Source organism: Marmota flaviventris, chromosome 20 (genome assembly GCF_047511675.1).
Source record: "Marmota flaviventris isolate mMarFla1 chromosome 20, mMarFla1.hap1, whole genome shotgun sequence".
Classification (NCBI taxonomy): domain Eukaryota; kingdom Metazoa; phylum Chordata; class Mammalia; order Rodentia; family Sciuridae; genus Marmota; species Marmota flaviventris.
In genome coordinates this window covers 16,945,232-16,959,244 of record NC_092517.1, presented here as the reverse complement: position 1 = coordinate 16,959,244, position 14,013 = coordinate 16,945,232, and the positions used below count along the sequence as shown (strand labels likewise).

The window sequence follows — 14,013 nt, the reverse complement described above, 5'->3', positions numbered from 1 at the left end:
GTGGTTGATGGGTAAGATATACTGAAGTTCTTTGCATTTCAAAACTTCAGAGTCATTTTTTTGTGACACTCATAATTGCCAGCAGTTCTATGGAACTTAGCATGTGCCAGGCATTGTTCTCAGGGGCTTGGCCCGGACGACCTAATTGGTCATTATAACCTTGTGAAGTTGGCCCTGTGTTTTCCCCATTTTGCAGATGAGGAAACCTAAGGTTTGGGGGTGAAATGCTTTAACTCAGTGTCATCGGTTATCAAGTGGCAGAGCCAAGAATCCAGCCTACACAGTTAACCGTTGCACATAGTAAAACACTAGGCAAATGTGCCTTTTAAAATTTACAACTGATATCCTGATGCTTAGGTGATGCTAATCGGTGAGAAGGACAAGGACAAGTCTCAACATTGTGAACTTTATTTTATTTGTACTGGGGATTGAACCCAGGGATGCTTTACCACTGAGCTACATCCCCAGTCTTTTATTGATTGATTGATTGAGACAGGGTCTCATTCATTTGCTTAGGGCCTTGCTAATTTCCTGAGGCTGGCCTCAAACTTGCAATCCTCCTGCCTCCGCCTCCCCAGTCACTGGAATTACAGATGTGTCCACCTTTACAGGCTGCAAAGGCTCTTAAGAGGTCACCCAGTGTCTGTGGTGTTAAGAGCCATGGTTAGAGTAACAGTGTCAAGCATATACCGAAAACCTGTGAGAAGTAGTTGGTGAATGTTGTTCAACTTTGTGCAACCTGGTAAAGAAGGATTGGTCTTCTTCTCCTGTAGTTTCTCTCATGAGGACAATGGCTATGCTTTTACATGATGTCATCATTTGAATGTTTCTTTCTGTGAATGGTGTGTTTATATCCTTTGACTGTTTGCCCATTGGATTCTTGACGTCTTCATTATGATTTTTAGACTCTATTACAGAAACCGATCCTTCATCTGCAAATTGAATTGAAATTTTTTCCCCCAGTTTATCATGTGACCTTGATTTTGTTTAAGATATTTATTACAATGCAGAAAGTTCACTTTTACTTAAGGGAGTTTATTAGTCTTTTATGGATTCTGTCATTTACCATTGTACTTACAAATGGGGGTTTCCCCGGAACTTAAAAAAATATATTTATATATATTTTTTAACTTTCCCATGTTTCTCTCTATGGTTGGTTGTTTTGGTTTGGTTTGGTTTGGTTTGGTACTAGTAGGGATGGACCCAGGGATGCTTTATTACTGAGCTATAAAACCCCAGCCCTTTTTATTTTTTGAGTTGAGGGTCTTACCAAGTTGCTGAGGCTGGCCTCCAACTTTAGATCCTCCTGCCTCAGCCTCCTGAGTTGCTGGGATCAAAGGCATGCACTACTTTGCTCAGCAGGGTTCTTTCTTTTGTTGTTGTTTTGGTTTTTGTTTGCATTTTATTTTATTTTTGTGGTTTTGAGGTTGGAGCCCAGGCCCTCATGCCTGCTGAGCACATTCAGTACCACTGAACTACACTCTCAGGGCCCAGTGGCTTCATTTTATTTATATTTAAATTTTTCATTTCTGGTACTTCCACGTCTCTGTCTTCCCTTATTTTTTTTATTTATTGATTTATTTTGGTACCAGGGACTGTACTCAAGGGCACTCAACCACTGAGCTACATCCCCAGCCCTATTTTGTATTTTATTTGGACACAGGGTCTCACTGAGTTGCTTAGGGCCTCACCACTGCTGAGGTTGGCTTTGAACTCAAGATCCTCCTGCCTCGGCCTCCCTAGCCGCTGGGATGACAGGTGTGCACCACATGTCTTCCCTTATTATAAAGAGATCAGTGATGTGGGATTCAAGCGTCCTCTACTCCGATACCACTTGATTAAATCTGCAAAGAAGCTGTTTCCAAATAAGATCAGGTTCATAGGTTCTGGGGGTTAAGACTTCAACATATCTTTTGGGGGAACATAATTCAACAACTCACAATAGTTGTTTCTTCAAAATTGTCTTCTTTCACCACCATAGCACAGGGCTGGGGACGTAGCTCAGTGGTAGATCCATGGTCAAGAGTGTGCAAGGCCCAGGGTTTATCCTCAGCTCTGCAAAAGGAAAAAATATACATTTAAAAAGGCAGAAGAAGGATGAAAAGAAGAGGCCCAGACGGGCATGGTGGCCCATACCTAGAATCCCAGCCCTCCGGAAGGCTGAGGCAGGAGGATCTCAAGCTCAAGATTAGCCTGGGCAACTTAGAGAGACCCTGTCCCAAAATTAAAAAAAAAAAAAAAATTTTTTTAAGTGGTTGGGGTATAACTCAGTGGTGGGTTCAACCCTCAGGACTATAAAAACCAACCAAAACCAAAAGAAAAAAAAATAGGAAGAAAGAAAAGACACAGGATGAGTCATTTTTTTAAAAAATCACAATATAGAAAGACTTCTGTAGTAAAATTCTCCAGAGCTGGGGGTTCAGCTCATGGCAGAGTGTATACTTAGCAAATTCAAGGCCAGGGTTCTATCCCCCCACCCCTCTCAATAAATAAATCAATGGAAATTCTTCCAAACCGTCATTACAATAAAAACTGTCACAACAAAATCCCTAAAAATACAACAAAACCGCTTCAGAATAAACAGGCAAGTGGCGCACAACTGTAATCCCCATGGCTCTGGAGGCTGAGGCAGGAGGATCGCGAGTTCAAGACCAGCCTCAGCCAAAGTGAGGCCCTAAGCAACTCAGGGAGCCCCTGTCTCTCAATAAAACACAAAATAGGGCTGGGGACAAGGCTCCGGGGTCGAGGGACCCTGAGTTCAATCCCCAATACTAATAAGTAAATCCATCAATAAACAGGCAAAGTCTAGGCATGAAACTTGTCCGCAAATATAAACTATTAGATAATATTAGGATCATAAAAAAAAAAACAATTCACAGCTATTGATAAGAAAAAAATCCTAATACCCAGATAGGTCAAGGTCATGAATAAATAAATCAGGAAACAGAAACATGCATATGGGCTCTATTCAGTCCAAGAATTAATTAATGAAAAAGGTACAAACTTAAAACAGCGATAGAACTTTCTAGAGAGTATACTTTCTTTTTTTTTCTAATAACCCAAAAGAAAAAAAAAATTATATTTGCTGCGGGCAAAGACGTAGTGAAACTGGGCTGCGGGTGGCACTTCAATGGGTGCCATTCAGGAGAGCACATGGGCTGTAGAGATCAAGGGCCCATAAAAAAAGATTGCACCAGTTGATCCAGTTATTCGGCTGCTAGGGCTCCAGAGAGGGTAGAAATAATCTCAAGTGTGGGAAAGCTATTTGTCAAGGTAGGGAAAAGCAACAGGGATTGGACCCTTTACTAAGAAGCCAAACTCTCTTTTCATATCTTATCTCATTTAATGACCTTCGCGGCCTGCAGAAGTATGTATTCTTTGCTCCATTGACAGATAAGGAAACCAAAGTTCTGGGAGGTGAGGCCCCTGTCAAGGTCACATAGCTCGTAAATGACAGAGCCGGGCTCTGATCCTGGGTGATCCAGTTTTGTAACCATTATGCTTTCCTCCTCCTGGGGCTGCCCAGGAGGGAGGCAGAGAACTCTGACCCTGCCTTCAATCCAGGTCACCCACCTGCCAACCACCTGTGGGGGTGAGAGGGTGTATGCATGGAAGGATCTCCACAGTTTGCCAAGCTCTGAGCTTTTGTGACTCTTGATGGCTGTAAATCAAGCCCAGCAAAGACAGATACCAAAAAGAGTGAGAAATGTGCAGAACATATTAGCTTCAGGACTTGTGGCCAAGATGAATCTTTGTTTGAGTAGAGGGGTGTTTTCTTAATTAAGATCTGCTGCTTGGTATTTAAAACCTGTTTATGTATTGAACAAAAATATAGGTTCTATGTCTGGAAGTTTTCTTGTAAATTTTCTCCTTGTTTGAAGTTATATCCAAATAACATCCAAATAACGAGTTATTTTCATTATTATTATTATTATGTACTGGGGATGGAACCCCCAGGGGCAATGTCCCACTGAGCTACATTTCCTGCCCCCTTTTTCTTTAAATTTTGCGAAAAGCCAGGCACAGCTGCGCCTGCCTGTAATCCCAGCGACTTGGGAGGCTGAGGCAGGAGGATCGAAAGTTCGAGGCCAGCCTCAGCAATTTAGCAAGGCCCTAAGCAAACTTAGTGAGAATCTATCTCTAAAAAAAGAAAAGAAAAAGTGCAAAAAAGGGCTGGGGATGTGTCTCAGGGGTTGAGTGCCTGAGTTCAATCCCCAGCACCCCAAAAAAAGCAAACAAACAAACACGTCGAAACTCTTCATTTCTCACTGACTTAAAAATTATAGGGCCAATGTCTGCTTATAAGGCTTGCAAATATAATAACCAAGTTCTCACACATCCTGAAGCTGGTCTGGGGAGTTTGAATCCACAGGAGCTTCCGAGGCTGGTGGGTGGAAGCCAGGAGACCTTGACCTCCATTGGTCATTGGGGATCAGAAAGGCTCCTTTGGTTCACTCCATGATCTCCACTGGTGCTGGGAGAACTCAATATTCCGTTTCCAGAGAGGATAGATAGCAGACACTGTGCTATCTATTGCTGTCTAAAAAAAAAAAAAAAAAAAATTCACCCCCAAATTTAGCAGCTAACACAACAAGCATTTCTTATCCTGCAGTTTATCAGGAACAGAAATCCAGGTTCAGCCAGTGATTCTGGCTTGGGGTGTCCCCTGAGGTTGGAGTCACCAGGGACCTTAGGGTGTTTTTGCTGGGCACAGGGGCATGCACCTGTGATCCCAGCAACATTGGAGGCTGAGGCAGGAAGATCTCAAGTTTGAGTCCAGCCTCTGTAATTTAGTGAGACCCTGTTTCAAAATCAAAAGGGCTGGAGGTGTATGTTGTTCAGTGGCTGAGTGCCCCTGGGTTCAACCCCAGCTCAGTGTATTTTCTATAACCTTGTTTGGGGAGAGGCTTCCAAGGGTCTAAGGCCCTTTGGTATGTCTCCAGGGTCATCTACGTAATTTGTGAGATTCAGCACAAAAATGAAAATATCAGGGCTGGGGGGAGGCCATTCAAGGCAGTAAGATATTGGGCTGGGAATGCAGCTTAGTGGGAGAGCACTTGCCTAGCATCGTGAGGCCCTGAGTTGCACCCCAGCTCTGCAAAACCCCCAAACATTCCACCATAACCAAACAACAACAAAAAAAACTAAATGTAGAACTTTCTCCATTCTTCCATGATCTCTCTCTCTCTCAACCTGTAATTTGTGCTCGCTATTTTTTAATAATCAATTTATTTATTTTAATTAGGTATATATGACAGCAGAATGCATTTCGATTCGTTGTACACAATTGCAGCACAACTTTTCGTTTCTCTGGTTGTACACGATATAGTGTCACACCATATGTACAGTCATACATGTACCTAGGGTAATGATGTCCATCTCATTCCACCATCTTTCCTGGCCCCATGCACTCTCCCCTCAATAGCTCCCCTCTGCCCAGTCAAAATTCCTCCATTTTACCCAATGCTCCCCCAGTTATGGATCAGCATCCACTCATCAGAGAGAACATTTGGCCTTTGGTTTTTGGGGATTGGCTTACTTTGCTTAGCACAATATTCTCCAACTCCATCCATTTACCTGCAAACGCCATGATTTTGTTCTTTTTTATCGCTGAGTAATATTCCATTGTGTATATATACCACAGTTTCTTGATCCATTCATCCACTGAAGGGCATCTAGATTGGCTCCACAATTTAGCTATTGAATTGAACTGCTATAAACATGGATGTGGCTGTGTCCCTGTAGTATGCTGATTTTAAGTCCTTTGGGTATAGACTAAGGAGTGGGATAGCTGGGTCAAATGGTGGTTCCATTCCCAGTTTTCTAAGGAATCTCCGTACTGCTTTCCAGATTGGCTGCACCAATTTGCAGTCCCACCAGCAATGTATGAGTGTGCCTTTTCCCCCACATCCTCGCCAACACTTATTATTGTCTGTATTCTTGATAACTGCCATTCTGACTGGAGTGAGATGAAATCTTAGAGTAGTTTTGTCCTCCCCCCAGCAAGGGGGTACTCTCAGGCAGAGGGTAGACCCTGATGGGGGGTCTGTGCGCACCCAGCAGCTGGTTTCCCGTTTCCCCTCCCGACGGGAACACTATTCCAACTCACGGAGGAGAGTGACACTTGAGGAATTATGACCGTGAAGCAGGACTGCACCCTGTACCTGAGGTGGGGGAGAGCCAGGTAGGTGGGGTGAGGGTAGGGAAAAGTCTCAGAAAGAGGATTGGCAGCCACAGACTCCTGGGAGGTGAGGAAGAGGCTCATCAAGAATTTCAGGACAGAGGCAGGGAGCACTAAGTCTCAAAGGTGAGAGCCTTCAGGGGTGGGGGTGGGGAAGGTCCTGTGTGGCTAGCTGACCTCAGGCCCCTGAGACCACCCTGCCCCCCAGCAGCATCTGATAAGATGCTTTCAATGGGAATTGAGGCCTCCCTGACGCCCTGGGCATGGGCCTGTCCCCTGTCTCAGGAAACCTTCTCTGGAAAATGGATTAGCTGGTTGGCCTGGCCCAAGCACACAGAGAACCACATAAGGAGATGGAAATTCAAAGTCTGACTCCAAAGCTTTGTGATGTTTCTGCGACTTAAAGCAATGACAGGCCAGGAATAAAGCAGCGAACACAGTGAAGTTTGAGGCATTCCTGCCAGAGTAGGTGCCAAGGAGAAGTTGTCCGTAACTAGATTTAAAGGAGGGAAAAGCATTTCCTTCCGAGGGAACAGCATGAACGAAGTCACCGAGCAGCTCTGGGTTCCACTCTCTGTGAAGGCTTGATGGGAGGATTGCGAGATGGGAGAGAAGCACAGAGGCAGATTTCAACAGGAAGGGCCAAGTGCTGCCAAGGGCTTGGGAAATCCTCCTGGGGTGTGTCTGGGGACCACCAAGAGCAGTGTCCATTCTGGGAATGGCTGTGCAAGGCAGATGGTTGGGGGTTTTGAGGGGTTGGGGAAGAAGTTGAAATTCCAAGTATGGATAATTTTTGGATGAATTTTGGCCCCCAAAGGCAAGAACCAGGGTAGAAAATGGAAAGGATTAAAGGTCACTTGGAAGTGCCCACAGTTTTCTTCTTCTGATGTATTAGTCCATTTTCTGCTGCTACAACAAAATACCCGAAGCTGGGTACTTTATAAAGAAAGAGGTTCATTGTACTCACGGTTGGTTGTCAGCTTCTGCTCAGCTCTGATGAGGGCCTTTAGGCAGGTGTCACATGAGTGATCAACATGGCCAGACAAAGAGCCACAGAGACTCAGGGGCCAGTTTTGTTCATTTAATAACAATTTTTTTTCTTTTCTTTTTTTGTAATACTGAGGATTGAACTCAGGAGTATTTTACCCCTGGGCTCTATCCCCAGCCCTTTTAACTGTATTTTGAGAGAAGTTCTCTCTAAATTGCTCAGGCTGGCCTTGAACTTGTGATCCTCCTGCCTCAGCCTCCCTAGTGATGGAGATTACAGGTGGGCGCCCCTACTCCTCACACAACCTGTTCTTGAAGGAACTAACCAGGGTCCCATGAGACCTAGATGAATCCCTTCTGAGGGTGTCACCTCCAGTGGCCTCATGACCTTTCACAAGGCCCCACATCTCGAGATTCCACCCCCACACCAGGGACCAAGTTTCAAACTCATGGGCCTGGAACCCTGGGCGGGGGGGGGGGGGGAACACATTCAAAGAATATCCAGACCACAGCACCTGGTGATTTGTCCCTGTAAGGCGGAAAGCAGCAGGTGTGTGTGTGGGAGGGACATTATCCTGGGCACACTGTGGCCAGGGTCTGTGCTCTTCTGTTCCCAGTGGGGACAGAAGGCAACTGTCCCTCCTCCTGCTTCACCTGAGGGACAGGCTGAGAGTCATAAGGGTGAGGGGGGACTGGGATTTGGTCTCAAATCTGTCTGACTCCAGAGCTCAAGTTGGCTCCCCTGCACAAAGGAGAGGTTCATTAAAGAGAAGCTACATTCTCTTTAAGAGCTGGTGACAGAGGACTGTGGTGGAGAGGGGCCCCTGGGCCCCTTGATGATGGTCTTTAGCCCTGAGGTGTGTTGGATTGAACCCAGCCAGGCCCTTTTGGTTATTTTTCTAAAAAATTTTGAGATGGGATCTCACTATTGCCCGAGGCTGGCTTTGAACTTGTGATCCTCCTGCCTCAGCCTCCCAAGCTTCTGGGCTCACAGGCCACGGAGCCTGGCACGTTTCAAAGCTTTGGGTGGGTAATTCACTCACTCGCGTAGTTCAGAAATTAAAAATGATGGAGAGCTAGCTGGTGAAAACTGCTTTTTTCCACTCTTGTACCTCATCTACCCAGTTCCCAGCCTCCCCCAGCCTGTGATCATTGTCGGTAGCATTTTAGGTGACCTCCAGACGTACTTGGGAAGCCTCTGCAAGCAAATGCTGTCCTCCCTTTTCGCAGAAAGGAGCACACTGTCTACATTTTTTTTTTTTTTTTCATTCAACAGTATTTCTTGGACGTCTCTCCACTCCACATCAGGACACAGTTCATTGTTCTAATTGTTTAGACCACAGGCAACGTGACAAGGAATAACCTGTTTATACATCATCTCCTTCACGTCCAAGTGCGTCTGTAGGATAAATTCCCAGAGACAGAAATTTTTTGGACCAAAGAGAGGCATTTATCTCTTTAAAATTTTTTATTTATTTTTTGTTACCGGGGATTGAATCCAGGGGGGTGCTTTACCCCTGAGCCGTATCCTAAGGCTTTTGATTTTGGATTTTGAGACAGGGTCCTGCTAAATTGCTGAGGTTGGTCTTGAACTTGAGATCCTCCTGTCTCAGCCTCCCAAGCTGCTGGGATTACAGGTGTGTGATGACGCCTGGCTCCATGTGGTAATTTTTAACTGCTTCCCAAGAGGACTGATCCAGGCTGTCCTGCAGATGACATCACAGCTTGGGGGTGGCCAGCCCCTTACCCCATCGGGACATCATAAAGTGCCCCTGGGCAAGAGACCTGCTCTTGCAGACCTGTCCTCCATTCTCTCTACACCCGCCTGTTCCAGGGACACAAACTCCAACCCTGCAGAACTGCCTGGTGTCCCACAAACATCTCTCTCTGGTGCCGCCTCTGTCCTTGGCCCATCCAGACTCTTCCTGCCTCCAGCTCTGAGCTCCTCCTTCTCAAACAGGAAAATTCCGACTGATCCTTCAGCACTTGGCTTAAGACTGGTCTCTGAGGAGGCTTTCTGCTCAGCCATGCCAGGGCCGGTCACTCTCTTCCTCCGCTGGGTGCCCTCCCAATCACCTGGAGGGCTGTTTATTTACATTGCTCTCTTTCCTAGCACCCATCCAGGGCCAGACCCACACTTCAAACTCATCTGTGACTAAAATTAAACTCACCAGAGAGGCAGGATGGCACGGAAAGGTCACAGGCAGGAGTGTCAGCCTGGCTATGACTCTAGCCTCTGTCCTTTTCTTACTTAGCCCGTCTCATCTCTTCCTGGCTCCCTAACTCCTTCCACACTAGTCTCCTGTCCCCCTTCATGGCCCTTGGCTCTAACTGCTTAGAACCACGCTCTCTTTTGTGTGCCTGGTCCTGGGGATTGGAACTCAGGATTCCATCACTGAGCTACGTCCCCAGTCCTTTTTATTTATTTTTTAAAATAGTTTTTTAGTTGTTGATCGATGTTTATTTATATGTGATGGTGAGAATTGAACCCAGTGCCTCACACATGCTAGGCAAGTGCTCTACCACTGAGCTTCAGCCCCAGCCCTTTATTTTTATTTTTATTTTTTTAAATTTTGAGACAGCATCTCAAAAGTTGCTGAGGCTGGCCTTGAACTTGAGATCCTCCTGCCTCAGCCTCCCAAGTTCAGTCACTGGGATTACAGGCCTGTAACCACCGTGCCTGTCTTTCTCATCCTTCGTTAACCATCACATCACAGGGGGGCTTCCTTGACTCCTGAAATCTAAAAGGCAACACCCTTTGCCCAATAATTCTGTCGTCACCCTCTTCAGTGATTTAGCACAGTCTTGATTGTCATGGCGCTCTGTGGCTTTGTCTGCTGCTGATCTCCACTGCTAGACTTTAAAGCCCTGACGTGTTCACTGTCACACAGGGCCAGCGCTAACACACAGGGCCAGACATACAGGCTAGGCATTACCCGAATCTTATATTTTTAATTTTAATTTTATTTTTTTTTTGCAGCCAGGGGGATTAAACCGGGAGCCTCGTGCATGCTAGGTAGGCGCTCTTTCACTGAGCTACGTGCCCAGCCCTTACTCGTTTACTACAAATTCTGAGACAGGGCCCCACATCTCGAGATTCCCGTGGATTCGCATTGGCCCCACATCTCGAGATTCCCGTGGATTCGCATTGGCCCCACATCTCGAGATTCCCGTGGATTCGCATTGCCCCCGTGTTTCTCAGATGAAAAGCACCTGGTGCTCAACACCTGGGACAGGCCTTTCTGCGCATGTGCGGACCTATTTCTCCAGCGCGGAGCCACGGGCAGGGAGGGTACCGGCTCCCAAAATGTGCACCGAGGATGCCACATTGCCCCCCGGGTGTCCATTCCGGCCCGCGCAGGCTCCACGGTCCCCGAGACCACACTGGACGATCAGTTTTTAATTCTTTCCCCCCATCTGATGCGGGGGTCCACTCCTTGATTGGCAGGTGAGGCAACTTTCCCACACAGCCCGCCCGAGGCGGAGCCGCGATCGGTCCGGAGAGGACGCGCCAAAGCTGGACACTGTGCTGTGTCCAGGGCAGGTGTGGCCACCCACCCGAGGGCCTTGAGATGCTGGCCGACGGGCCGTCCTCTTCCCCCTCTAGGCCTCAGGCCCCTTCCACCTGCTCTTAGCGATTACCGATCGCTTCTCCCGAGAGTCAGCCCCTCGGCACCACCTCTCGGCCTTCTTAGTTTTGAAATGGCGGCCGCGAGGCCACGCCCCGGAGGCGGGGCCTGAGTTCAGGCCCGACCGGTGGATCCCCGAGCCAAGAGTGAAGTCGACGGCCCGCCGGGGAGAGCTCGCGCAGAAGCGGAGAGCCGGTGGGCGCCGCAGGTCGGGAAGAAGAGCACCGAGCAGAGGGCTCGCTTGCCGGGGCCGCCCGAGAGTGTCTTCATCGCGGGCGTTCGGGCCGCCATCTTAGATGGCGGGAGTCAGAGAAGAACGAGCGTAAGGCGGGAAGGCCTTCTCGGTCGCTCTCTTTTGGGCCTCCAAAAAGGCCAGCTGACCGGGCTTTGGGGCGTGTGCCCTGAGGCCGCGGAGCGCAAGTGGGACGATGCGGGGTCTTCCCGGGGCCCCGTCCCCTGGGCTGGGGACGCGTCGAATGTGACCGCCTCCCGTTCCCTCAGCCGCCGCGGGGAGGAGGAGGAGCGGAACAGACACCGCCGTCGGCGCCGCCCGGACGGCAGGTCGCCGGGGCGGCCTGGCTCCCTCAGGTGGGCTCCGAGGCTGGGTGGTGGGTGCGGCGGGAGGCCGGCGGCGGGCCCGGGGGGACGGGCCTGGGGTGACGGGCCTGGGGCGGCGCTGACGGAGCGGCCCCCCGCGGCTGCCGGGCGGAGGGCCCGGGCCAGGCCGCTGTCACCCCGGGTGGCGCTGGGCGGGCGGGCGGGGGCCCCGGGGCCGGGTATCATGGCCGGCCAGCCTAGCCCCCACGTCCCTCCTCAGGTTTCCTTGGGCGGGCGGAGACGTGCCAGCGCCGCCCCGGTGCCCAGTGCGCATTCCTCCTATTTTGGCAGCGGGAGACTCCGCCCGGAGCTGCCCCGTATCTTTGTTGTCACTCGGATGGGCTCAGGGAGCGGGGGGGACCTCGGCTGGCGCCTCCTCCCTGGGTTCCTGACCCGAGTGACACCTTTTCGGGGGCGGACGCGAGGAGTCGGGGAAGGGAGGACGAAATGGGTCAGTGCCCCGCCACAAAGGCATCCGCGCCGCGCCCTGGGCTTCTGGGCTCTGCGGGTTTTGCTAATGAGAGGTTCGGGCCGCTTCCACCGGGGCCTGGCCTCGGGGTGCCCCGGCTCGGAGCGCCCGGGCTGCCCTTTGTGGGCCGCGAGAGCCGCCCGGGACGCCTCAGTCCCGCGGCCGCCCCGGGGCTCTGCAGAGCGCGTCGCCGCTCGGACCCGGGGAGTCTGGGCACCGGGCGAGGCGGGGCGGCCGCGTTCATTCATTGTTCTCGGTCCAGGGCCTGGGTGCGCCTCTGGGACTGCTGAGGAATCGGGGGGGACCTCGTCTGGCTCCATGATGAGCCGTGTCCGGGCGCTAGGGGGGTCACTGGGTGGAAGTGCGGGGGGATCGCCGCGCACGTCGGTTGAGCGGTGCTGTCCGCGGGGCCCTCGGGGGGCCGAGTCCACCCGCCCTCCCTGCGCTCCCAGGGCGTGGAAACAATGCGGCGCGATAAGGCTCGGTGGACCGAGTGTCCTGGGAACTCGGAGCAGCCAGTTTTGCTTGGGGGAGTTGAAAATCCGACAGCGGAGGAGGCTCGGGCGCCGGGAGGTTTTGTGCGGAGTTTGCAAGGACGGGCCGGTGCTGCCCAGGTGAGGCCGAGGGGGCGCCGCGTAAGCTGAAGGCGCGGCTGCCACCCAGGCAGAGCTTGCAGGAGTTGGGGATGAGTTCGGGGGGCGGCAGACAATCTGGGGTGCCAGAAGGAAATGGCGAGGCGTGAGGGTCTCAAAGTTGAGTGTGATGGTCGCTGTTGTAGATAGTGGTGACCTGGTTGATTGACTTCATGCTGTTCCAAAGGTATGTTCTCATTTTTTTTGGGGGGGGGGGGCGGGCGGTGGGGTGCAGGGCCTCTCACCTTGGGCCTCTGGCATGCTAGGCTTTGTACCAATGAGCTTCCACCCCAGCCCGGTGTTGCTAATTCTTGACTCAGATGATAGCTACCCCCTACGGCCCCCGTGATGTTAAAGCTGATAGCTGTTGAAATGATTTACTTTGTTAAAGCCAGTCAAGAACATTATGGGTTTTGTGCTGATAAAATGGAGAGTGGACTGAAATTGGCTGATAAACTGGAGAGTGGACTGAAATTCCTATTTCTAGAGATTCTTGCGAAAGATTCTTATAAAATTATACCTGGCTCCGAAAAATGTTGTTTTATAAACGTGGTACCTACCCTCTGCTGATTCTGAACTTTGAATGACTGTTGACAGTATAAACTGTTTCTCACCCATAAGAAATTGGCAGATTATGTAAAACCTACATCTGAAAAAGTGTAGGAGGCAAGTTATTTTATTTTTTTAAATTAGTTGTAGATGGACACAATACCTTTATTTATTTATCTTTATGTGGTGCTGAGGATCTAAATCAGTGCCTTATGTATGCTAAGTGAGACTCTACCGCTGAGCCACAACCCTAACCTCTGGTATTTTGTATTGTAGACTGTTTCTTTGGATTGATTCTTTGGTTTTCAGGTCTGTTATAAAGTCTTTAGCTCTATTAACAAGTCTTTATCTATCTTAAACAGCTATTGTGATTAATGCTCATGCTAAAATAATTATTATGGAGTTAAAAGACTTCAGCTGGCAATTCCTAAATGTCTTTTGGGTTCTGTTGCTAGTGTATCACTGAAGAACATTAAGATTCTTTCCATTTGTTTTTACCCTTATCGTTTCAAGGGATAAGCTGTTTAAATTCCAACAGAAACATTTGACCCAGTTGAACACTGGATACTTGGAAAAATAAACCTGTTACTGTTTTGTTCTAAAAGCTTATCTTTTAGGTATGTGGTGTTTGCGATGATAGGTTGTAGCAGGATTGCTTAGTTTTTGTTGTAGTCAGTAGTTGAAAAAACTTGTGCCTTTGAAGTGGAAGGCTTGAGTGAAATACATTTGAACATACTTTAAGGGATTTGGTTTAGTAGGAAAAAGAAGCATTAAGCTGGTCATTAGCGACAAAAAGTGAAAACTGAAGAGTGTTTAAACATCTAGTATTATATTACAGTTGCTCTGCCACAAGTTGCTTTTAGCTTGAAGTATGATGATTGTTGACTATGAAGATTAAACAACATGACTTTTTGAAAGTTAAATTTGACATTTGTAGGAGCACTAGATTTATTTTTGAGTTGGGAAGTC

General features: G+C 49.0%; 1 protein-coding gene across 2 annotated transcripts in view; it reads left to right on the top strand.

Annotated features, from left to right (window-relative positions):
- The first annotated feature begins 10,970 nt into the window (after nt 1–10,970).
- Raf1 (Raf-1 proto-oncogene, serine/threonine kinase) overlaps nt 10,971–14,013 on the top strand; it is a 64,537-nt gene continuing 61,494 nt past the window's right edge. The window contains exon 1 of one of the 2 annotated variants that reach the window (XM_027931826.2): nt 10,971–11,385. Coding sequence is in view for 1 of the 2 variants with exons in the window: in XM_071605851.1 (XP_071461952.1) it covers nt 11,842–11,845 (4 nt within the window). In the remaining variant the exon portion in view is untranslated. Of the gene's footprint in view, nt 11,386–11,827; nt 11,846–14,013 lie in introns of those variants that run through there. The other variant, XM_071605851.1, reaches the window with a different exon arrangement.